General features: G+C 40.4%; 2 protein-coding genes across 5 annotated transcripts in view; one reads left to right on the top strand and one right to left on the bottom strand.

The window, feature by feature from the left end:
- Positions 1 to 861, top strand: part of LOC132074212 (bifunctional heparan sulfate N-deacetylase/N-sulfotransferase 4-like) — a 48,534-nt gene extending 47,673 nt beyond the window's left edge. Inside the window, exon 13 of the mRNA XM_059473842.1 lies at positions 742 to 861. Within this exon, the coding sequence (XP_059329825.1) occupies positions 742 to 861 (120 nt within the window). The remainder of the gene's footprint in view (positions 1 to 741) is intronic.
- BBOX1 (gamma-butyrobetaine hydroxylase 1) lies at positions 213 to 22,588 on the bottom strand. Of its 4 annotated transcripts, XM_059474974.1 has the most exons (9): positions 22,362 to 22,585; positions 20,590 to 20,704; positions 12,965 to 13,163; positions 9,486 to 9,591; positions 8,399 to 8,595; positions 7,529 to 7,695; positions 6,303 to 6,389; positions 1,672 to 1,778; positions 213 to 421 (listed from the first exon to the last, which is right to left on the bottom strand). In XM_059474974.1, exons 1-8 carry the CDS (start codon positions 22,581 to 22,583, stop codon positions 1,702 to 1,704), a joined length of 1,170 nt encoding a protein of 389 aa, XP_059330957.1. In that variant the 5' UTR covers positions 22,584 to 22,585; the 3' UTR covers positions 213 to 421; positions 1,672 to 1,701. The 4 variants fall into 4 exon arrangements, with proteins under 4 accessions (XP_059330957.1, XP_059330958.1, XP_059330956.1 ...); XM_059474975.1 differs by lacking the exons at positions 213 to 421; positions 1,672 to 1,778 and adding an exon at positions 3,780 to 5,405; XM_059474973.1 differs by lacking the exons at positions 213 to 421; positions 1,672 to 1,778 and having other exon boundaries at positions 5,891 to 6,389; positions 22,362 to 22,588.
- Between the last annotated feature and the right edge of the window lie 1,510 nt (positions 22,589 to 24,098).

The raw sequence follows: 24,098 nt of genomic DNA, 5'->3' as shown, positions 1-24,098 counted from the left end.
ACACTGATTACTTTCCCCCCTTTGTTGTATTTTCAATGGATTGATGTTTTTAAAAATCAGAAACTCGAGCTTTGGAAGAGAGTGCATTGAGTTCCCCCTGTGAGAGCCAATTTGTGGGGGGTGTTATAGGTTAGTTGCGGTGGGGAATGAATCACTGACTAATAAGTCCAAATAACATGAAATTTATTAATTGATAGAGCAAGCGATAATAGGCAAAGTCAGCGCCCCGGGCACGCTGGACGACAGGAGAGTCTCCGCTCTGACACTGCCGCACTCTTCTGGTTTTCTGTGGAGTTCTTATACAGTCCTTCTTCCGGGCTGATGTGCAGTACTCTGCGTATTCTTCTTTTGTGTTTAGGTGGTCATAGTCCACCTCCCGGGATCTGAAGATGAAGGTTGGTAATTTTCCTTTGTCTGATTCCTGGAATTTTTAGGTTCAATCTGCTGAGTTCTTGGAATCTTAGGTTTACTGAGCAGATACTGTGTTGTCAATCATAGCAAACCCCCCACCCATATTAACAGTTTACTAAACAGATAAACAAATGTTTGTGAAACCTATTGTCTTTTGGTTTCATCTTCCTTATCTTTTAAAGTCTGGAAATTTACTTAAACAAACTAGAGATGTTGCAACAGTCTTACTGGAATTACTTTGTCAGCTTTGATGAACAAACTTAAAGTTTTAACCCATTACAGGGGGGGTCTCCTTTAACCTGATCTTGGTTTCTTTCTCCGCCCTCTCAGTCCCGAGCGTTTCTGTCGAGCTACTACCGCGAGCACAACGTGGAGCTGTCCAAGCTGCTGCACAGGCTGGGCCAGCCGCTGCCCTCGTGGCTGCGGCAGGAGCTGCAGAAGGTCACGTAGCACCGGGGGCGCCCGGCCCGGCGCATCCCTGCCCGCCCGCACCCTCCCGCTCCTCCGGCTCACTCGGCATCGTCAGGACAGGACCTCACGGACCGCGCCCTTCCCAGCGAATCCAGACAAACCACAGGAGAATACATAAAAAGCCCCAAACCCAAGCCCGACAAGTGTTGGAATGGCCGCGCTGCCGGCGGAGCGGCACCGAGCCCCTCGGGCGGCTCCCGGCCGCTCCTCCTGCACCCCGGCCGGGGCCGCGCCGAGCCTCGCTCCTCCCCTCAGGGGGCACCACGAACTCTGCGTGGGACGGACGGACACCGCACGGACAAACTGCAGTCTGTCCGGACACGGGCAGAGGATGGGAACGTCTCTCGCTGGACTGGGAGGTTGGTCATGCGCTGGGCTTTTCCCGCTTTGTTTGCAAATCCCTTCATGTTCCCAGCAGGCCGCGCAGCGGGCACTGCCTGCGGCCTGCTATTGACAGCTGAGCTTCTGTCTGCTGAGCAGCGCTGTGCTTTTGAAACCTCAGACACTGCGTGAGTCATTTAGGGTCTCAGTCTGCAAACTGGTGCAGAAAAGTACCTTTAATTACCTTTTTCCGTGTTCTGGACACAAACAGTGTGCTGGAGCACAAACCCTTCCTGTAGACTTTTATGGAGTTGAAAGGACAAACACAGCCCCTGTATATCACACAAACATGTATGACATACATATCTTCACTCCTGAATATCTGCCTTGTGTATCTTTAGATCAGACACACACTCACTTTTAAATACCTGCTTTTTGTGCCCACAGGGAAATGAAAGGGTGGTTTACCAGAAATGTGACATGAACTGTGCTTGGTTCTCAGAGCTGTGGGGGCAAGGTCAGCAAGGCAGGGCAGAAACTCCTTACTTGTCCTGGATGGAGGTCATTCCTCAGACCTGGAAGTGGTAAACACATGTATTTGTATGTAACATAGAAACCCACAATCCCTTATCTTAGAGCACTGGCAATACCACAGATGACTGGAATAATGAGAGCTCTGGGTAAGTAAGGCTTGCTCAGAGAAGAGTATCTAAATGGAGCATTTGATAGAATTATAGCTGTTAAAATGCATTAAAACTGGCTCAGCTTTAATTAGAAGAGGACTGCCTCACTCTTGATTAAAAGCTGAATAAACATGACACTGGTTTCAGGAGCTTTTCAAGGAAATGAGACAAACACTAGAGAATCCAGAAAATTATTTCTTGTTCTTAACTTTTTGTTTAGAAAGAAGTCCATCTCTCCAGCTCTCAGCTCTGTAATGGCACCATGTCCTGAAAATCCACCAGATATTTTTATACCTCACTCGTATTTTTTAGGTTTGAATGGGCCTCACATTTCCGAGAGATCTCATGTTCCATTGAGAACTGACATTTGAATTGACTTCTTTATGTGTCATAAAGATGAAATAACATTATTTCCAGGTTCACTCCCTCCACTTGTAACAGGACCTACCAGCACAGAATTTCTCTGCACCACCGTGTGACAGAGGAGCCTTTGTGAACTGCCTGGAAATGATCTCCTTTGCTTTTTTATGCCTTTTTATGTCACTGACCACATCATTGTTGGGATTCTTACAGACCAGCAAAACAAAGGCAGCAAAAATGCAACAATTATTGAAGGCAAGAGGGCTGTGGCTGGGAAAGACTGTGCTGGTCCTTCTTTCTGTCTGTAAGCCACGGGATTCCTGTGCTGTAGGCTTTAATTCAGAGTTTCACAGTGCTGCAGGGGAACTGCAGCTGCAGTTTGCTCCCATTGCCCTGGAAATGAGAATTCCAGGATGTGACCCTGTGGGGCAGGGAGGGGAGTCAGGGCCCCTGGCAGCAGAGCTGATGATGAAAGCAGAGCTTTGGGAAAGCTGAGCTCCTATAACTGAGGTTGTCTTTGAGCAAGAAGCAATCAGAACGGAATCCAAACCCCTCTAAATTATGCATTGACCTCTCAAGGTCTAAAATAAAGTTGCAGGATTAACTGCTCCGAGATGTTGTCTAATAAACCAAATTTCCTCTCTGACAGGGGAGCAGGCTGCCAAGAGTCCCCCAAACAAATTAAAATGGCGGAATTAGAAATTCCTGGGGGAGGAAGAGGTTGTGTAATGAAAGCGCTGATGGGTCCAGGCTCTCTGATGTGATAATGAGGCAGTGGGGATGTGCCCTGAATACAGAACCAGGAGCTGAGTGTTTGCTCCTCTTCGTTCTCCCCCTCCCCACATGAGGCAGGGAGATGGGGGATCTTTCATCCCCTGAACAGCCAGGGGGTGGGGTGCTCCTTTCCCCTCTGCTGGGCCACCCAAAAGGGAGACATCAACCACTCATGTAGCTCCCATCAGTAACAAATTATGTTCATAATAAGCTTAAAATTGATGTTTCTAACAGGAATGTGAGTGTGCGACATCTGTGTCAAGCAGGGACGTAAATCAGCAGTGACCAATGGCTGATTTGATTGTACTGAACTAAGGCTAAGTTTGGGGTTTCTTCTACATAACTCCGTGTTCATGGGACAGGAATTTCCCTGTCAGACAACATTTCTTACACTGTCTTTATTTCTCTTTTTGTGTTCCAGTTCATCCTTTTAGTGTGACTGCAAAGGTGTGGACCTGCCCACGGACTCGATTCCTCCATCACTCTCCTACCTAGAAAAGCTGCCAAAAAGAAATCAGGATTTGCAGGCGACACAGATTCTGAAGTGTTCAGTGCTCCAGTGACTGGATAACTTTTATAAGACTTCTATGATTTCTGCAGTATTTCAGAGCAAAGGACATCCTGTTGATAGAGCTGAGGAAAAATTTCACTGTCTTGCCCGAGCTCTTTTTACTTAAATTTTTCTTTCTCCTCCTACATGACGACAGCAAATCCAGTTGAACAAATACTTGGTGTTGAAGCAGAAGGAATGAAAATAAATTTTGATCACTCAAAGTATTTTTATTGGGGGGGTGGGGATGGTGAGGGAGGTCAAGGGCTGTACTTGCTGGAATTGTTTTAAATAATTGATGTGCTCACAGCTGATTATGGGTTCTTCTCACTGCCACAGAATAAACATTTCTGATGGTGTATTACAGACAGAGCTTTGCTTCTTCCCTTAAACCCTCCTTCCCATTCCCTGAGCCAAAATCTGGGCCTGCCCTCCCTAAGTTTGGCCTCCCTGCACCCCACAGGAGAGGGACACGCAGCCCCAAGCAAGCTCTTGCCCTAATTAAAAATAATTTTCTTCTGCTCCGTTTGAGGAATCTTGAAAGGCCCTGATTCCAGCTACTGCAAATTCCTCAAACTGTGCACTCAGAAGTATGAGATAGCTTTTTTTCTCTCCCTAAAATCTCGTAATGCTTCTATTTTTTATTATAAAATATTCATTTGTTTTACTGATCTGTGTCATAATGAGGTTAAATCATAGCAGAGTCGAGGATTCGTTCTACAAACCTTCCAGAATACCTAATTCCACCTCCCTAGAGCTTCTATCATTGAGCAAATTAGAAATGACATTACAGATATCTCACCACAAGTTTTGCCCTTTTTTCCAGGTCTGCCTGGTGCTTGTAGACAAATTTTCAAAGGTAGCTAAATTTCCAAAGTATTTTAGGAGTCTAAATCTGTTAAAAAACCCAGGAAAACAAAAAACCCCAAACTTGTGGGCCCCTATACTTGTAGGCCCTAAAAATCAGCTGGCTTTCCATCAGGCTTTCCAGGTCCAGGCAAATTTCCTGCCTCAGTCTTATTTAATAAAAGAACAGCAGAATTCTTGAAAAATTTTACTACTTCCAGAAAATTCATGAATCAGACTATTTCCTCCTAGAACCTGGAAACCTGAACTAACTTGTGAGGTGATCTGTTTGTGTAAAGAGCTTTTCCTATGTCCAGGGAGAGAGGAGAAGGAGAAGAGAAGGAGAAGGAGAAGGAGAAGGAGAAGGAGAAGGAGAAGGAGAAGGAGAAGGAGAAGGAGAAGGAGAAGGAGAAGGAGAAGGAGAAGGAGAAGGAGAAGGAGAAGGAGAAGAGAAGGAGAAGGAGAAGGAGAAGGAGAAGGAGAAGGAGAAGGAGAAGGAGAAGGAGAAGGAGAGCTCTTTTTCAGGCCTGTAAATGTCCAAATCCCAGTCAGCAACTGATTTATAGAATGGCAGAAATGAATCCTGCATATAATTTATACTCCTATTTCTGCTCATGAGGAATTAAAGACTTCCCAGGAAACCAGATTGATATTTGCATTTCAGTCAGCTGCAGCTGCTGGGTGTGGAGAAAAACATTTAAAACATCTCAATAAAGCCAGATCTGCCACTTTGGGTTTGCAAAGCTGTTTGTCCTGCTGCAGCTCCCTCTAACCAGACCTGGGCCAGTTTTATAGTGCTCCTATTTCTTTGGGACTGGGAATGTGACACGTTAATACACAAATCTGTCTCCATCACAGAAGGTCAGGGGGGTTTATGGGCTGGCAGTTGGAGTCATCCTGGGGTTTTCTCAGAGGTTATTTTCAGCCAGGAGAAGGTCAGCAGCGGGTGGAGTGGGATTTCTCAATCTGAATTGCAATTCCATAAAATGCTGTGGGGGTGGAAAAGTGTGGTTTATAATTTGGGAGATAACTGCATGCCATTCAATTGACTTTGTACTTGCCACTTCTCAGAGTCTGGTGGATGTTCTGCTGCCTTGCAGAACTTATCTGTAACACACATCCCCTGTTGGTAATTTAGCTTCCCTTCAGAGGAGGAGCTGAGCTACAAGGAAGAGCTGGATGTTGGAGGAGATGAGTTTTTTCAGAACTTGCTCTGAGGCAGATATTTATTTACAGTTTTTCTTTAACTCTCTGTGAGTGTTTCACTGTGTTTGCCTTAGCTGGGGAATCATCTCCACATTAAATCTGCACGCCCTCCAAAGGCTCTCAATTCCCATCAGCATCAGCGGCAATTAAATATTCTGGTGATGGAGAGAATAGACCCACCAACAGAAAATGTTATTCAATGACATTGTAGCTGCAGCACATCTTCCTGCAGAGCTTTGTGTAATCACACCAAGTAAGCAAAGAGAAATTGTTCTGCAACATGAAGCATTTAATATTTCATAAGCAATCTGATCTAAAAAAGAAAAAAAGGCACAAAATCACCTTTTGGGTACTTTTTTCTTTTAGGAGAAAGTTTTGTGTCTTAGATTTTGGGGTTTCTGCCTTCCTACAAGGAAGTGCTGTAGCCTGCTTCCCCTTTGTGCTTTCCTACTCATCCACACTCCTTGGGGCTACTTCTCATCATCAGCATTTATTCATTCACCTGCAAATTTCAGTCCCAATTGAATTTCTGCCTTGGCTAACTTCTGCTCCCTGCTTCCACAGAGAAAAACTGCAGATCTCCCAGGGAAGCATCACCTTTCATTGCCTAGACCTCTTCAGGACCCTTTCCCTAAGGAGCTGGAGCCTTGACAATACTACATCCCAGTCTGCATAGGCACCTTCCAGGTGACGTGTCACTTCTGGACAGGATGGGTAGCCTTGGCGGCCGTGGAGCACACGCCAGTTATCAAATGTCAGTACGTCTCCTGTAAAGAGATTGCACCAAAGACAAAGGTCAGTAGTTGGAATGTTAGAGTTGATTCCTTCAAAAGACACAGAGGCAGATTCATATCAACAGTTAGTGAGCAATAATTTTAAGTAGCCCAGCTGGAGATGCACAGCAACAACACAGTAATTTTAACTTTCTCAACCAGAGAGGCCAGTTCCCTTTTGAGACCTCTTTCATTTCTTGTATAATGAGGAGTTAAAAAGCAGGCTGCTAGAGGAGTGCATACTGAGAAAATCAAGCCCTGAGGAGAATGCAAATCCATAGGGGTGAAATAAATAAAATGTGTGAAAACCATTAGAATACATTTTATTTGACCAGTCTAGTACTAGCTGTACTAAACACATATATGCTATCCCTGTTAAGAGAATTTCATGATAACAAAGTCAAAACACAGAGTTAGGAAATTGCATAAATAATGCTAGAATACCGATTTAATTTTTCTTCCTTGTGTGTCTCCATTATGGTAAATCTTGAATCAAATAAACTCATAGTCTTTTTTATCTTCTCCTCATTCCCCATACCACCATTTGCATTAATCAACAAAATGGATGCCACTAATGTAATGTAAGGCACTTTGTTTTTCCATTAATGTGATCTTACATATTATTTTATTGTGTGTTTCCAAAGGAGAGAGATTAATTTCCTCACAGACATTTTAGACACAAGTACCATAGTATATGAGGCAGTCAGATACAAAGATGAATTTACTTTCGTAATATCTCTTGAGAGATTCATGTATTTATTCTAATGCTGAGGAATGAAAGAACAGAGATCAAGGCCACACAAGACATTACATATAGGACTGCCAATCTATGGTGCTATTGAAACATCAATTTCTAATATCCTATGTAGCATAAAATGCTGTTTTGTATTTAGTTTAGAGATACATTTGACTAATCTATAGGTAGACTATTCTCCCCTGCCACTTTTTTCTTCTTTATAGTGTAACAATGGCAAAAGAAATCTACGAGATGAATGCAAGAAAGCAGTATGAAATAAAATAGATGATTGAAAGACTTGAAGTTCCTCCCAGTACTAGTGCTAGCAGTGTTCAAGTATTTTGATTGTCAGGAAAAACATGTGAAAAATTGTTGTAAGGAGAAGGAACTTACTGACCTGGTTTCATCTTGAAAATAAACTTGTGTTCTGCGCTGTTCAATAAATCATTAAATTCCTTTAGAGCTGCATAAAATGGCCTCACTTTTTCAGCTGGTATATCAAACACTGTGTCTCTTGTTGCATTGTTAAAATTGATGCGAATTGCTTGACCTCTAGAATCTGTGCTATAAAACAAAGAAAAGGGGAAAAAAAGGAAAAGAAAAAAGAAAAAGGAATGTATTCTGTTTTTACTGAAACAGTTCAAGATGATTAAACAATAACTGAATTCTCCTGCTGGAATATCAGTATGTTTCTATAGTAAAATTCAGATTGATATTGGATTGGATTTTGCTAATTAAGACTAACTAGGAAAAGGGATAACCAGGAAAACGTGTGGACACTTAATTTGCTCAAAGATCTATATTATACACTCTTTAATTGTAGACTTTTTAAAATAAATAATCAACTTTTTTTTTAATCAGGAAAGAATATGAACATTTACATATTATCTTCTGATAGTATATAGTTCTTAACCTAAATGTTTCATGATGACCTCTCCTTAGCATGACATATACATGTACATTGGCTGGCATTTGGCTGTTTGCTCACCGGTAATTAGAGTAACTCTAATTACCACCACTTCTTGTTTGTGTGTGGCAAAACCAACTAAGTGGCACAATGCACAGTACAAGTCACACATTTCCCCAAAAAAACAGACTAAAGATCCCAACCAATCAACCAAAAAAACTCCACCCAAACCGAGAACTACAGACCAAGTTAAACCAGTGTTTTCCCACAAGGTGGCAGGAGCAGACCTTCTCTTACCAACACATCATCCACCAGATGACAACAGGGATTTTCTTTTTAGGTGTTGTTGAAACTACTCACTCTATAATCCTTTGTTTACTGTGCACAGCAAAATCACAGTAATCCACCCCAACATCAGTATAGTCTACAGCAGTAGAGGACAGGATCTGATATGCCTCAGGATTTTGTTTCTTCAGCTTGTTGCATACATGAAATCCATCTACAACTTCACTTTCACCTCCTGCAGCTGTTTGCTTTATACAATGAAGAAACTGAACCTGGAAGGAATTAACAGCTCTTTAAAAAAATAATTGGCTTGCATATTTAACAGTTTATTAGTATCAGTTCTCTCACATCTGTGGTTCTTTTATTCTGGTTGTTTGGTTTTTTTCCCAGTGACAGACTGAGCTCTCATTTACTGCAGCTCACAACACTCTGCCACCAGTATCACAAAGGCAGAAAATTAAAATAGCGTGTTCATAAATCCATCCCATTGGGATATCCTCTAATGCTTGCAACCTGTGAGTCAGTGGCAGAGGTCTTGCTTCTTTCCTTTGAGTCCCTCTTTCTCTTCCTACTACTTTCCAGTTCTCTGGAATGATGTGAGTTATGTGGATTACAGTTTGATATGACAGGAACGGGGTGAAAACATCTTTTCTGTGGTTGTCCAGTTTTACAGAAGGGCCCTGATTTTTTGTCTGTTATGAAAGGGCAAAAAAGTATTTATCTTTTACCAATTCACAGAAAACAGAATATACCATCTTAATCTTCATTCTTTCTCTGTTACCCTCCTGAGCTGAAGAGATGAGTCCTAAAATGTCACAACCTGACTGTAGCATTTAGACACTAACTTTTGTGAAATAATGAGAGCAGTACTCACAGCATATAAAGGACCTGAAAGTTTTCTCATATGGCAATATTTTCAATACTTTGTGAATTTAATTTTAAAATTATGGGATATATGGGAGACATGCTGAATTTATATCATACCATATAAATTGTATGCCATGTGTATATAGATCGGCATTTGCAGTATAATATATCGATATATTTACATTGCTCTTTTAAGACAAAATTCAGAGCCACTGATCACCAACCATTTTTCACACTACAAGAACATTTCCCTTTCTCCTTTTGTGGAATGAAAAAGCCAGTAAACTCAATTTACCCCAGGTGGATGCTGCAGAGCAGGGTAATCAGTGTGAAAACAGAGTCTCTCAGTTGTGTATGCTACATTGTTAGCATCTGCTTTGTCTTGCACTTGCCAAGTTGGTCTTTATAATGAAAGGGAAAAGAGAAAACACATTAGAACATCCAGCCTGCATGCCAGACAGTACACATTGAAACTGTGAAATCACAGCACAACAGTCACTTCATCTTTGGACATGAAAATATTGTAACATTATAAGGAAATAAAGATTTAGCAGTGTCCCTCCACCCCAACAGAGGCTTATTTCAGCAGTCCTAGATAAAACTTCAGTGTGTCAAGGGACATCTGGCTTCAGGGCAGTACCTGGAAGAGGGATGGCTTTCCAGTGGTGGAAAAGGCCAGCTGAAGACACTAACCAAGAGGCTTCTGCCAGTAGAAATCATCCTAGTAATGATGCTTCAGAAATAAATGAGTAGAAGCTGGCCCATTTCTTTTTATCAACCTTTCACTTTCCCTTTGCCACATGGAGCACATTATCAATGAAATGCAGAACTTGTAAAGGCCATGTAATTTTCCCCAGAAGTTATTTTTAAGGCTTCATAATCTTAGAAAATATAGAATATCCTTTACAGGGGGATCTTTCCTGTAAGCTGAAAATTTGCTTCTGGAGAAAAATATCTTGATGAAAGACTTTGAAACTTCCTCCCTTTCTATGACATCCTTTTTGAGAACTAGCTCTGTTTATTTTATTATATAGTTCATCTCTTGGAATATGGCACAATTCAGTAAAAATTTTCTGACAATTGCAGTGAAAAAAGTAAGTCACAGCTATATGACAATGACATGAATGCCTCATGTTGCTGCACAGACAAAATGTGTTTTGAGTGACACACCATGCAGGAGAATTTGAGACCTAGAACCACAGGTTTTGTTTATACAAAGCTCATGTGATGGAAGACAATCCTCAGCAGATGCATGTTATAGATCCAGATGTTTGTCTGGAAAAGTGTAATTTACCATACAGAGATGATATAATTGCACGCACATCAGTGACCAAAAAGAAATTGTGAAATTCATTTTCCCTTGTGGAATACTATAGACAAAATATGTTCCAGATGGTGTGTGCCTACTTTTACTTCTTAATAACAGTTTAAAAAGAAAATAGGTTAAAGATCATGCAGATAAAATTATTTATATGTAGTATATAAATACTTTTGTTCTAGGAGTGCTATTTAGTATAGAAATTATGAAAAATGCTAAAATTAGATTTCTACAATTTCCAGAGGGAAAACCCTCTTGAGTATTTGCAAATGTGTTTAACTGACTAGGAGAAATAGTTTTTATTATTTGGTATGGCACATATTCATCAGTACATTACTTGAGTAACAGCACATATTCATTATCACATGACCTCAGTACTCAAGTGTGACAATTTCAACCACATTTCCACAGTCTGACAGCCAAAAAATAGCCCCTTTTTATAATTCCTGCAATTAGTGCTGAAGGCAGCTAGATTTGCTCCATTTTTAAATTCATAAGCTTTGGTGTCACTTGATGGTTCTAAAACAATTTAACACCGTCTTATTTAGATAAAATATATAAAATTGCTGGAGTGGTAACATTTTATAGAATCATCAGAAGCTTTTGTAAAAGCAGACATTGCTTTAGTATTGTCAGGATTTGCAAGGGAAGCTGCTCTCCAGGAGCTTTCCTTCCACACAGTGAGCTTTGGTAAAACCCAAATTACTGACTTGAAGTCAAAGAGGCTAATGGGGAGCTCAGCATTGAATAGGGAAAAATCAACCTCACTTTGTCTAAGTCTCATCTGAGCCGAAGCATCTTGGCCATGTTGGGGGCACAGGTAGTAAGGTTATGTTAGAGGACTCTGGGACCTTAAGGAGAGCAAAGTGGGTTGGAATGGTTTGTGGTTTAATAATTAGGGTCAGATTTCAAAGCCCATTGTTCAGGCTGTTTGATAGAGTAGGAAGATTGGCACCAAGCAGGTGTAGCAATTTTTTTGCATTAGATAGCAACATGGGTTCAGCCTTCATCAGTAGAAAACCAGGCTGACTGTCACCTCCTTAGTCCTGCCAAAGTGCAGCACTAGGAACTGAAGACACATTTGAATAATTTGATCTTACACTTCATTAAAAGTGTATGTCTTATACATATGAGATTTGGGACACGTGTCCTTCTCTTGCTGCTGAGGACCTCCAGGTGACACTGATGGATTGGCTGTTTCCATGGCAGTGCTGGAGCCCTGAAAGGAGGACTTCACACCACACCAAGCACTGGACAAGGCTTCAGAACAGAGGAGGAACACAAGGTCTCACAAGGTGAGAAGTTGGAGAAACAAATAGCAGTATGACTGGAGACTTCATTAATGCAGTTGGGTCTCCATAATGGAAAGAAAAAAGTTAATTTAAAAAGTGGAAACTCTTGGTGCTGTTATATGGCTGATATAGAGAATGTTTCCACTTTTTACAGTAATGACATTTTAGGGAGGTCACACCAAGCAGACATCTAGACACAAAGAAAGGTTTTTTTCTTTCATGTGTTAGAATTGTATTCATTGCTGTTACATTACAGTTTAAAATTCAGGGTTCTGTTGCGGTAATGTTTAATTTGGCAGGCTTGCCAACTCCAAGTTTATCCTTTTATTTCTCATATTTTGTAGGCCATGTATTTGGCTCCCAGTAAAACACCAGGGAAATAATGACCCAAAGTTATTACTTTATTACAGTTGTGAAAGCCACCCCAGGACTGGAAGCCAGCAAGAACTGAACTTCTGTTTTGGAGAGGAAAATTATGGTAAGTACTAGCTACAAACACTTTTTCTTAGTTAGATAGAGGTTACTGATTCAGCTCAGCAAGATCTGAGTTGCCACCATGGTTTGTCTGCTCATTTAGTAGGTGCTTGCAGAGGTAGAGCTTCAGTTTGCCAGTTCCTGGCATCAAAAAGATAATTTCCAAGTGCCTGCTTGTGCGCCTTCAAGCTGAACTCTGCTTGTTGGGATTGGCTATGGCTTTCCAGAGCAGGCTCTGTTGAAAGCAGGAAAATGGGTACTCAGCCCATTTTCTTGGTGAGGTAGGCCATGATACCATCATCTAAGTCTTACCTATAGCCATAACTCAAAATCAGACTAAATAAAAGTTTCAGAACAGATAACTTCCTCTGTTCAGAACAGGACTGAATTAGGGATTTCATGGCATAGATAAGTAAGTCTGTCTCACTGTTACCCTATATTCAACAGCATTTTCCTTCTCTTTGCAGTTAGTGTTATTTCTGCTCTTCTCTACATACCCTACCTGTAACAGCAGAGCAATTATCTTTTAAAGTATATGAACTTGATGCCAAATTTTCTAAAATATAGAGAAAAAAACATACACTTTGCTTTAGCATATAAATCCTCAAAAGAAATATAACAAGCTTAGACTAAGAGCATTAGAGGTGATTACAACACTGGCAAAACAAAGATTTTATAAAACAAACTCACCCATAAAATGTGAGACGCAGGAACCCAATCCTGTGGCCAAGTCTAATCAATTCTCCCTGCCCTGTAGCAGCTCCTGTCAGTAGAACAATTCCTACCTTCTTTAGGGTGCACAACCACCTGTATGCACTTTCATCATTGTACATGATCTCTTCAAAAGGTATTTTGGGAAGTTGAAGGTCTGAGCCCCAGTACTGATGTTCTGAAAGGGAAGAAATAGAGAAACAAGTTCTTAGCTGTTTTAGTATCAAAACTCTTGCATTTACTGGCTTGTATGCACAAACATACACACACATTCAAAGATAGTGCACAGGAATGGGTAAAAAGGACAAAGATGCTCATTCTTACTTTTTTTGTTTTGCTTAAAGTTAGCATTGATTCTAGTTTTTTGCAAAACTTGAAACATTACTGGTTTAAGTCAAGCATTCTCTAAAATATTGAATCAGGGCTTTTATTCTTACAGTAAAGACATAATTGTTTTTCCTTGCTATTATATATTTAATCTGAAGCTGCTATTCTTAGAAGAGTGTATTATAAAGCATGAAAAGATTTTATCTAGAATAATTGTTTTGTTTAAATCATAACTACCTTACTTGGTGTTTTAGCTAATATTCAGATAACTTGCCCAATCATCAATCACAGAGATCACACACTAAAAAATGAGACCACATAAACATTTGTAAAATTATGCAGGTGGCATGACTTATAAAATGCCTGTATCTCCATTTATTCCAACGTCTCTTCGTGGACAGGACAAATAAAAACTACAAATTCCAAGGAGCTTTCAGAATTGAGAACTTTGGGTAATTTTACCTCGTGACTGAAGGACATCCTATAGTTCAAACAAATGCGAAGATCAGGTTTGGGCTTCTTTTTTTACCTCTTTCTAGATATAGGTAGGAAGCACAAAATACAATATGCTCTTAAAAAAAAAAATTAACTCAGACACTACAGAGTTAAAATATTTTTTAACCAGTAGTGTTCTTCTTTCATCTGGCTAAGGCTACTTAGAGATGGTCCAAGAATCAGAACACACATGGCCAGGAATAAGCTATCCACAAAGACCATCTTTTATGGTCTACCTGATTTTCAAAGAAGCAGCAGTAGTATGATTCAACAAGCTGTTCAATTTTGTAACACAGGTCTGCGAAATAAAAAAATGCAAATCTTGAGGAGACATATAATCTCACATCATTAAATTCCTTTTTGATACCACTCCATGGTCAGTTACTCACTGATCCACTGTGTTTAACTTAATATAGATCTTTTCACAGAAAGTTTGAAGGATGGTGAAAAAATAAAGTATGAATATTTTCACTTTACTCTATTAGAAGCTAAGAAATTTAAATAGACTTAAGTATGTTGTATAAGAATATCCTTTGAAAGACAGAGCAGGTGAATAACTATGTGAAAACTAATAGAACATTTTAAGTTTCATCTTTTCCATCCTAGTTTTCTTACTGACTTGCTAATAAATATTTTCCTAATTTTCCAGAAACAAGAAGTAGAATTTCAAGGAATATATCAACATATTTTCTTCACTTTGGAAAATAAATACATGCACCTAGAATTGAACTGCAGCTCCAGGAGTCCTAGGCTTCCAAGGGTACATGGACTGTAGTGTGCTCTTGTTCAAGTTCCCAATTGCTCTTGCTAGAAGTTTCACCTGATATGGGATGATCCTTCTGGAGCAGAGCATGGCCTGTGGTGTTGGGTTTTCCAGTGGGTTTGGCTTTTGTTACAGACCTGTGCTTTGTCACAGCACTGCAGAACAGCACATGCTCAGCATAGCAGGCTGGGATTGCCTTGGACTTTGGCATGATAAACCTGCCAACCCCTACAGCTGCCCTGTGGAACCACCACCCTCCATCCTCCACCCAAGCAGACCTGCAGCGCTGGTGCCTGTCCTCTGGCCTCAGATTCAAGCTGTGGAGCCAAAGGGAGGTAAAAGCTAAATTCAAAATGCTTCTCATATCACTTAACTTGAAGAGAAATAATTTTTCTGGGAAATTAGCCTTTGCAAGACTCTGAAATGTATTTGGGAATAGTACTGTAACCATAATATGCCTGCTGACTGAAGAGATATTTAACCTCTATGGTACTGCTAAAGGTGGAAATTGCAAAGTGTCAACAAAACTGAACTCTACACTGATACTCCTAAAACAGCTACTAAAACTGAAGAGCTTTTTTTTTTCTTTAATGCTTCACCACTTTGCATTTTAAAAACAACAACAAACAAAAATAGTTGCCAAACACCAACAAAACAAAAAACTAGAGATTAAATACAGTTCAATCCTGCCGTGCAAAGCCATAGACTCTTTTCCCCAAAGCGTCACTTTTGTTATATAAATTCCCTTCCAGTGACAAGTGTAGCCAGCACCCTTAATGCTTTAGGTTTGTCTTTCTTTTTAAAGGTGCAAGCTGGTACACAAATGCATGTAAATCCACCTCAAATTTCAGAGAAGAAAGGCTCCAAGTTTCCAGCCCCTCCTGACATGCTGATGCAGTCAAGAGCTTGGCCTTTGAGCTACTGCAGGAGCAGCCTTTTCCTCTTCACATTTGCCAATGTACTCCATAATGACACCATGAGGTTGGAACATTGCATATAGCTCCAAGTGGTAATATGAATGTGACCACACCATTTAATACTAATTATCCCAAAGAAAATGATTAATTTTAGCACAGGATCTCCAGCAGACTTTTTAATCTTTATGCTTTACATATTAGTAATTGTGGGGTTTTTCAAAGAGCTCTTAGAGCTTAATTTAAATACATTAGTGCCAATTTTGATCCTTCTAGTAGCTGCAATAGTTCTGAGGTCTAATTTCTCACACTTATGGTATACACATGAACAGCTTTTAAACAATTCATATTTGTATGAAAAACAGTGAAGGAATTCTCCTTACTGGTCCCAGAGAGCATCATAGTCAGGTGAGCACAACAGCAATAGGTGAAAGACAAGTCATAGATCTATGCTAAAAGAAGCAGCATTTACACCTTGGCTCCAGAAGAAAATGCTCTATGTTGTCCAATATTTACAATTTGACAGATTACCAGGTCCATAATTAATTGGAAAAGGGACAGGAAAGCAAAAGAGAATGGAAAAAAGATCTTGTGGTATGCAGGTTCTTCCACTTAAAAGTGTTTTTTAAAAAGACTTCCTGAAAGTCTTAGAAAACTGTATGCTCCCCATGGCATGTTATTCTTCCACATACCAAACAACAGGAACTTTCTACCCATTTTTATTCACAAAATCTCTTCAGCCTGAAAATCTATCAAGGAGCTGCACTGGACTGCACAGGGACTGTACTCTTTGGCAGTATTTCCTTGTGGATCCCAATCAAGCACTTTATTGTTTTATCATGTCATCATAGAACAATTTCTTCCCCCTGCTAAGGCAGTAAATACAGTTTCCATTGTACTACAGTAGAAGTAGTAGAACATATGCTCTGAAAGCAGAAGGGGTAAGAAAGATAAGGGTGAGTCATTAGTGTCTGGACAGCCTTAGGTCTCAATTGCACAGCACAGCTGCAGTTGCCAAATTAAAAATCTTTATGTTTGCAAATCACAGTCAGCTGGGTTGGGAAAGACTTTTGTGATCATCAAGTCCACCCCATGACCTGGCACCACCTTGTCAACTAAACCAGGGCACCGAGTGCCACATCCAGCCTTTCTTAGACATCTCCAGCACAGTGACTCCACCACCTCCCTGGGCCACCCATCCCAATGCCCAATCTCCCTTTCTGTGAAGAAATTCTTCCTGATGTCCAGCCTGAACCTTCCTGGTGCATCTTTAGTCTGTGTGCTCTTGTTCTGTGGCTGGTTGTCTGGGAGCAGAGCCCGACCCTCACTGGGCCAACCTCCTTTCAGGGAGCTGTGGGGAGTGATGGGGTCACCCCTGAGCCCCTTTTTCTCCAGGCTACACAGCTGAGCTGCTCCTCACAGGACTTGTGTTCCAACCCGTCTCCAGCCTTGCTGCCCTTCTCTGGACATGCTCCAACATCTCAACGTCCTTCCTGAAGTGAGGGCCCAAAATTGGACACAGCACTCCAGGTGCTGCCCAACAGGGGAACAGTGACCTCCCTGCTCCTGCTGGACACACCATTCCTGATCCAGGCCAGGAGCCACCTGGGCACACTGCTGGCTCACATTCAGTCTGCCACAAGACAGCATTCCCAGGTCCATTTCTGCCTGGCTGTTGTCCTGTCACTCTGTCCCTAGCCTGTAGTGCTGTAGGGGTTGTTGTGGTTTGGATGAACCTCACCTTGCTGGATTCAGCCCATCTATCCAATCTGCCCAGGTCCCTCTGCAAATGTAACTGAACAACTCATACAGGATAAAAACAAGTCTTATAAAATAATTTTGTATCTTTATTGATAATTTATATTATGACTACTAAATCCCCAGATCGATGTGCTTTTCAAAACGGGAAGAATGAAAATCTTTTGAAAGAATTATTGCCTCTTTCAATAATTTCAGAACAATAATTTGGGGGGAGGGAAGAAAGGAAAAACAAAAATCCCATTTCTTGATCATACCAGGTTAGTCCTAACTACATTAGAGTTTGCATAAAATGAGAAGATGCCCTTTGTTCAATACCTGCAGATGGTGTGCATGCATCAACACTTGGAATTATCCAGCATTTACTACACAACTTGGGACAATGCTGATCAGATTTTCTGGAGTAATAAAAGAAAGTCTAGACACCACTAGAGTAAATTACTTCATCTAAAATTATTTTGCCTACAGCATGTATTTTAATGTTTGTTGAAAGCCAAGTGTATTTTTGCTGTATCATAAGTTATGTATATGGCAGCCTAACTTGTCATTAAGCCCTTATTAGTTATTACTGCAGGATAAATTCAAATGACCAAACTTTTAAAGTAAAAAAACTACTTTTAACTTCATCCTCCTAAAATTATCATCTCTCAGGACCTAGCAGAGAAACTGAAAACAGCATTGATACTGTTAGCACCCTGATTCAAACTTTTATGGAGCTGGATGTAAACATTCAGTACCATATTATCACATTTTAAAGAATTATCATAATTTGAAACCTTTAAATTGCTGTTTAAACATTAACCTAATTTAATATTAAAAATATTAGGTACCACTACAGACTAGCTCTGCAGAATCTTCTCTTTCACCCAACATGAAAATATGATTGTGATGTTATCTAATTTCCACCCCCACCTCCCGAACCCCCCAGCCCCATCCTATTGTTGGAATACCAGCATGTTGGAAAATGAGCCTCAGCAAACACAATGGAGTTAGATACTGGATACTGGCTTACTCTGTGTCTCTCACAAGCACCCTCTACTAACCCCAGCATCTGAATTACAGACATGGTAAATCATTCCTGTGACATCTGCTGTGTAGAACTCCAGTAAACAGAAAGAAAAAAGAGTATCTTTGAGACACCACAGCTCTAGAAGTAGAATATGGCTCTTTGGCTGTTCTTTTGGGAGCATCTTGTAAGTGGGGCTGAAATGAGCCTTGATATACACAAATAGCAGATTTTGATTTTGCATATTGCATGGATAGGATTCTGGCAATGTTTTAAAAGAGAAATCTTGACATACTGCCATAAAGCTATTTATAGTCACTTCATCATGCACTGAAAATCTGACCTACTCTTCTTTTTGGGCTTGACACAATGTCTGACATCTATGTTTCTGGAATCAGAAACCATGATGGAAAAATATTTTTTTTAAAAAAGCAGCACTAAAAGCAAATAACCCCTTGCAAAAGAAAAAAAACCACAAAAAACCAGCCACAGGTCTGAATGTCAGCAGTGAAGGAAGGTTAACCTTTAACTACAGCAGTCTGGCAAGCTTGCATTTCTCTTTGTTGAAGCAGCATGCAGGGCTGGCATTTCATAGCACTGTCTGTAACATTATACTCCTGGGCTATGGTTAGCTGCTTAAGGGCATGTGATTTGCAGTGTGCATCACCACAAGGAAGTGTGTGCTAAACTTACCAAAATATACAATGAAAAACAGATCTTAAACAGCCAGCAAGCAAACTTGCAGCCTTTTTTTGCAACTGAAACCTGGGGAAAACTGCAAGAAGGTGTCAATCATAATGAGCTAGGGAGCTCATTATTATCATTGTCTGAGAGCATGAGGAAGATTAATGACACCACTAAAATAAAGCCAGTTAATTGGTGTAACATTTATACACAATTTCTTCAGACCAACCATGTGAAACAGAATCTGAAAAAGCATTGCCCAAAGAATGAAACAGATCTTTGGTGTATATTTTAACCTGGATGGCTCTAATGGAGAGGAGCAGTAGCAGAGCAGAGAACTGGCTTCCAAAACATGCACTGTATTTAGATGCCAAAGGTAACCACTGCGCAAATGCATGCATGTGAAGGCAAATCACAGTCAGTTAAGACTTCATAATAGGTAAAAAATGTAGCATTACATCTGAAATATTGAAATCTCAGTAATTAATACCTTTGCCAATGAACACAACCTGAGATCTAGATTATTTTGCATGGGTACTAATTAAAGCAATTTACATCGATCCCCTTGAAGACTACGAAACATCCTGCTAGCTTTCATAGGGCATTCATTTTCACAAATAAAAGTTCTTGCCATCTGAAAAATCAAGTCTAGTTTCCCTGAATGAGGTCTGCATCTTCACCATATTCACTCTGGAAGCATGCAAAACTCTTCAAAATACTAAACACAACCGTTTATTTTTGCCAAAAGTAAAGTAGATAGAAACATTTATATTATCAGGGGAAATAGATCCATTCTGAACTATGAAGAGTTTATTACACATCCATTGAAATGAATGGAGATATTTCTTATCTTTTAAACCAGTAATGTCCTATTTTAACAGATACTGTATTAACACTGAACACAGCTTTCTGCAAGAGCAGATCTCGCAGGAACACCGTCAAGAGCAATCGCAGGCATCCTCCAAGCTTTCACACCTCCATGCTCAGTCTGAAATGCTGTCAAATTTCTGACTGATGAAATGCATCATGCCAAACCTCGTGGCTCTATAATTATCCACTTTAAAGGGTAAGTGATCTGTACAGGGTAAATGTCACAAAGACAGTTGAACAAAATACTTTGTGATCAAAAGACAGTCTACCACTAAAACACGCACGGGAAGCAAAGCAAACACAACCTGAACTTCAGCACTACACACTGCCAGGCTACACAGTTACTTTTTAACAAGAAGGCCATGAAAAAGGGGAAAAAATATTTCAGTTGTAACTCCCTTGCAGTTCCAAATAAACTTTCTTTTTAGAAAAATTTAGAAAAAATTTAAATATTTTAAACAGCACTCAGACACTTGCATAGCCACAGACCACTAGTGGTCCATGGCTCATTTATGAGACCTACTAACACTTTCTGGAAACAGAAGGCTTTTAGGAAAGTAAGTGCAGCCCAAGTAGTTGCATTTCTCCCAGGTATAGAAGGTAGAAGAGGGAAAAGATAACCACAGGTCCCTGTCACACATGCACAGCCTGGCACTGGGCACCAAGGGCTGTTCCCACAGCTTCAGCTGGGTAGACCTGGTCCTCACACAGGCACCTCAACCAGGACTGTCAGTGTCAAACCCCTTGCATTTGTCACAAGCATGGCAGACATGGATTTAATTCCTACCTGGCAAAAATAAATCTACTCGCATTTCAGCTCTGGCTTCTTCAGAGAAGCATCGTTTTTTCAACCACTCAGCTTCATATTCACTTGTGTGTTCATCAGGCCATGTAATAGAGATCTTTCAACACAAAGGAAAAGGTGAATTAGGAAAAAAAATATTTGAAAAACATCATCTAGAACAACAAAATTCCTTAGAAACAGCAGAAGTTGTAATACTTAGATCAATAATATCAGAGTTAAACTTTTCCTGAAGCATGATAGCAAACAAGTAATGAAAACCCAAATGAAACACCATTCACATTCTGCTACTTCTTATAAATGTTAATTTTCATTTCAACCCATGACCTAATTTGCTGGTTTGTGTGGACTGTTTCCACTGTGGGCGCTGCGCTTAACAGAAAGAAGGGAATTGTAAAAACTGGCACGTATCACTGGGGAGAGCACCTCAACCCAGCTCAGAAGAGCAAAAATTTCTTGCAAAACACTGACAGGTTGTGAGAAAAGAAAAAGAACAAGACAGACAAGGACCTTTTTCGAGAAGTCCACCTCCTACTTTTGAAGTCTTCCCTCTATCAAATAAATTTTTATAAAGTGTTGAGTTTTTCAAACTCTTGAAAAAAAACATGGATAGAAAGCATATGGCTTTGCTTGTCATGAACTGAAAGAGATCAGTCCAGCACAGACCCCTAGCTGAATTTTTAAGGTGGATGAATAGGTATCAATTCCCAATTCACATGACTCTGCTCATTCACATGATGGTAAAACACTGTCAGTATCATTTTAGTATTAATGCTGTGCTTTTATCAGTTTCTGAATTTAAGTGGAAGCAGACAATTCCTAATTTGCCTGATCAAATACTGAATTTACATGGCATTAATTTTGTGTACAATCAACTTGGGAGTCCAGAATTCCTCACCAGGGACCCTTATTCTGTGGCTGAGCTACTCACACATGAGCCAGCCTCTGCAAACTGCCCCTGCAGCAAGGCTGCCACATCTGACACAGGGCTGACTGCTGCATTTCCAATATGTTTAAAATATCTTTAAGTATAAAACCGAGGAAATCAGTTTGCCAAAGGAGCCACGAACTGTTTTTAATAAAACATTACAAAAATCTAAATCATATGCTAGGATTTTATATGTCAGGAAAGGTTGACATTCATAAGGAGGGCAGCTCCTCTCCTCTCTTGTCTGATAACCTATTTTGCAGGAAGAAATGTTAATGTAGATAAGTAGACAGGGATACAGACATTAGTCCAATTCTGATTATTGGCTTTAACTTTGGATCAAGCGTTCACTCAAGATAAAGGTTATTTTGCATCGAAAGTTTCCTAATAAAGCTGATATTTTTGTTATAGATTAAAGTCATTCATCGTCTTACCATTATTTTTTCATATTTTCAAGCCATTTACTTAAAAAATTAAGAGAGGAAGAAGTGTAAGTGTGATTAAATGTGCAAGAAATGTCTGAATTTTCAACAACTAGTGATGAAGAAGGATATGGCAGAATTTTGAAAAGCATTACTATATTATAAAAGTTGAAGCTTGAGTTTATGCAGCCTCTGCATAAAATCCATACAGTGAAGTTTCACATGAAGGTGGAAAGATCCGAATTCCCCAAAATGCGATTCTTCCTGAAAGCTTTGCAAATACCTGCTAAGGCGTGCAAACAAGCAAACTGTCATCAGAGTGCGACTTGCCATTGTCTCGAATTTAAATTAATAAGCATCGTTAGACAACTTTCACGAGAAGGTGAACGACGGCTTGCTTCAAATACCTTTTTGCTACCTGCCAGAGCAACCTGCTTGGCCACGATGTCCACATCCAGGTCCTCGAGGCGCAGCCTGCGCGCCCCGGCGGAGGGCAGGAAGCAGAGCGGGCACTGGCAGCTGTCCCGCAGCCACACGCTCGGGTAGCTGCTCTCGCTCCCGTCCTCCCACTGCACGCACACCGAGCGGCCCCCGCCCGCAGCCCGCACCGTCCGCACGGCCGCGCTCATGCTCAGACGCCGGGACTGCGCTCCGCGGCGCTGCCGCCTCCTCCGCTCTCTGGACTCTGTAGCCAAAACGTCACAGGGAGACGTCAGAGGGAAGTCATGGAGCTCCTGAAACCAGTTGCCATTTGTTTTTCAGAGTTTCAAGTCGTTTACTTAAAGAATAAAGAGAGGGAAAAGTGTAAGTGCGATTAAATGCATGAGAAATGTCTGTATTTTCAACAGCTGGTGGTGGAGAAGCATATGGTAGTGTTATAAAAAGTATTGTATTGTATTGTATATTGGGTTCTACCTTTTGGGTCCTATAGCAAAAACATCAGAGGGAACTCAGTCACGGAGATCCTAAAGCGCCACCAAGAGCAGCTTATTACTGATGAAGCAAGAACAGCACAAGGACAGTGTTACAACGATTCCCCCTTCCCTTCCAACTACCTAGACTACGGGAATATTCATTATATTGTGAAAAACGCAATTAAAAAAAAAGTTTTTAAAAAGACATGTTTTTAATTTTTTTTTTTTTATGTTAACAGTTTAATAACAATAAAATGGTTATAAAAATAGCAATATAATTAGAGTAATAATTATTTGGACAATTTGGATTAGGACGACATGAGACAATAGAAACAAATAGTTATGGACATCCATGTACCTTTTTCTGGGCACAATAAACCTAAAAATGGACACTCGTTAACAGAGGATTAACCCTTAAAAGCAACAGCCTGTTGCAAATTCATACACCATACAAGATGCATAAATTCCATTCAAACACAGGATTCTCTCTGGTCAGGGTCAAATTTTTCCTCCTAATCTTAATGGCGTCTTCAGGGCTGAGCGAGGCAGGAAGAAGTTCATGTATTCTGATAATGGAGCAATAAATTCTCTTTCTCTGAAAGATTTAGGTGTCCTGTGGCTGCTATCTGGTGCAAGTACTTCATTCCTGTCTTTAAAAAAATATCCCACATACATAGTTTCTATTTTAACATTATGTTATAACCTAAAACCATATTTAACGCATTACTTAAGAAAATTAATTCAGCAACCTTCTAACATAACACATATAATATTCATTTCAATATTTGCAAAAAGCCAATCATAAAATAGGCATTTTTCACAATATGTTACTGACAGAGGATATAGTCAGACATATCTATTCAAAAATCCCTTCCATTTGATGATCTGTCATCTTGGCTGTCTTTTGTTGCCATGCCCTCTGACCAGAGATGATGCAACAGCCCTGAAACCTCCTCTCCCCTTGGTTGGGAGGAGGGCAAACCTGGCCTCAACAGGTGAGTCTGTGGCCTCCCCCACCCTGGACACAGCCAGAGCTCATTTTCAGGACAGATGCTGGGTCTGGCTTTCTTCTGGATACCTTTTCTTCCCCCGCCTTGTTTACTTCTCCCTAGCCCTGAGGTAACTGGAGAGTACTGTCACTGTTATCTCATGTCCCCTTAGGCAGCTGAACTCTCAGTTCCAGTCAGAAGGCACATTCAGGATGGGGTGGGCTTTGGTGGTTACAGTTTC

This window comes from Ammospiza nelsoni, chromosome 6 (assembly GCF_027579445.1).
Source record: "Ammospiza nelsoni isolate bAmmNel1 chromosome 6, bAmmNel1.pri, whole genome shotgun sequence".
Lineage (NCBI taxonomy): Eukaryota > Metazoa > Chordata > Aves > Passeriformes > Passerellidae > Ammospiza > Ammospiza nelsoni.
Note: the sequence above shows the minus strand (reverse complement) of the source record. Positions and strands in the feature narration are given on the sequence as shown.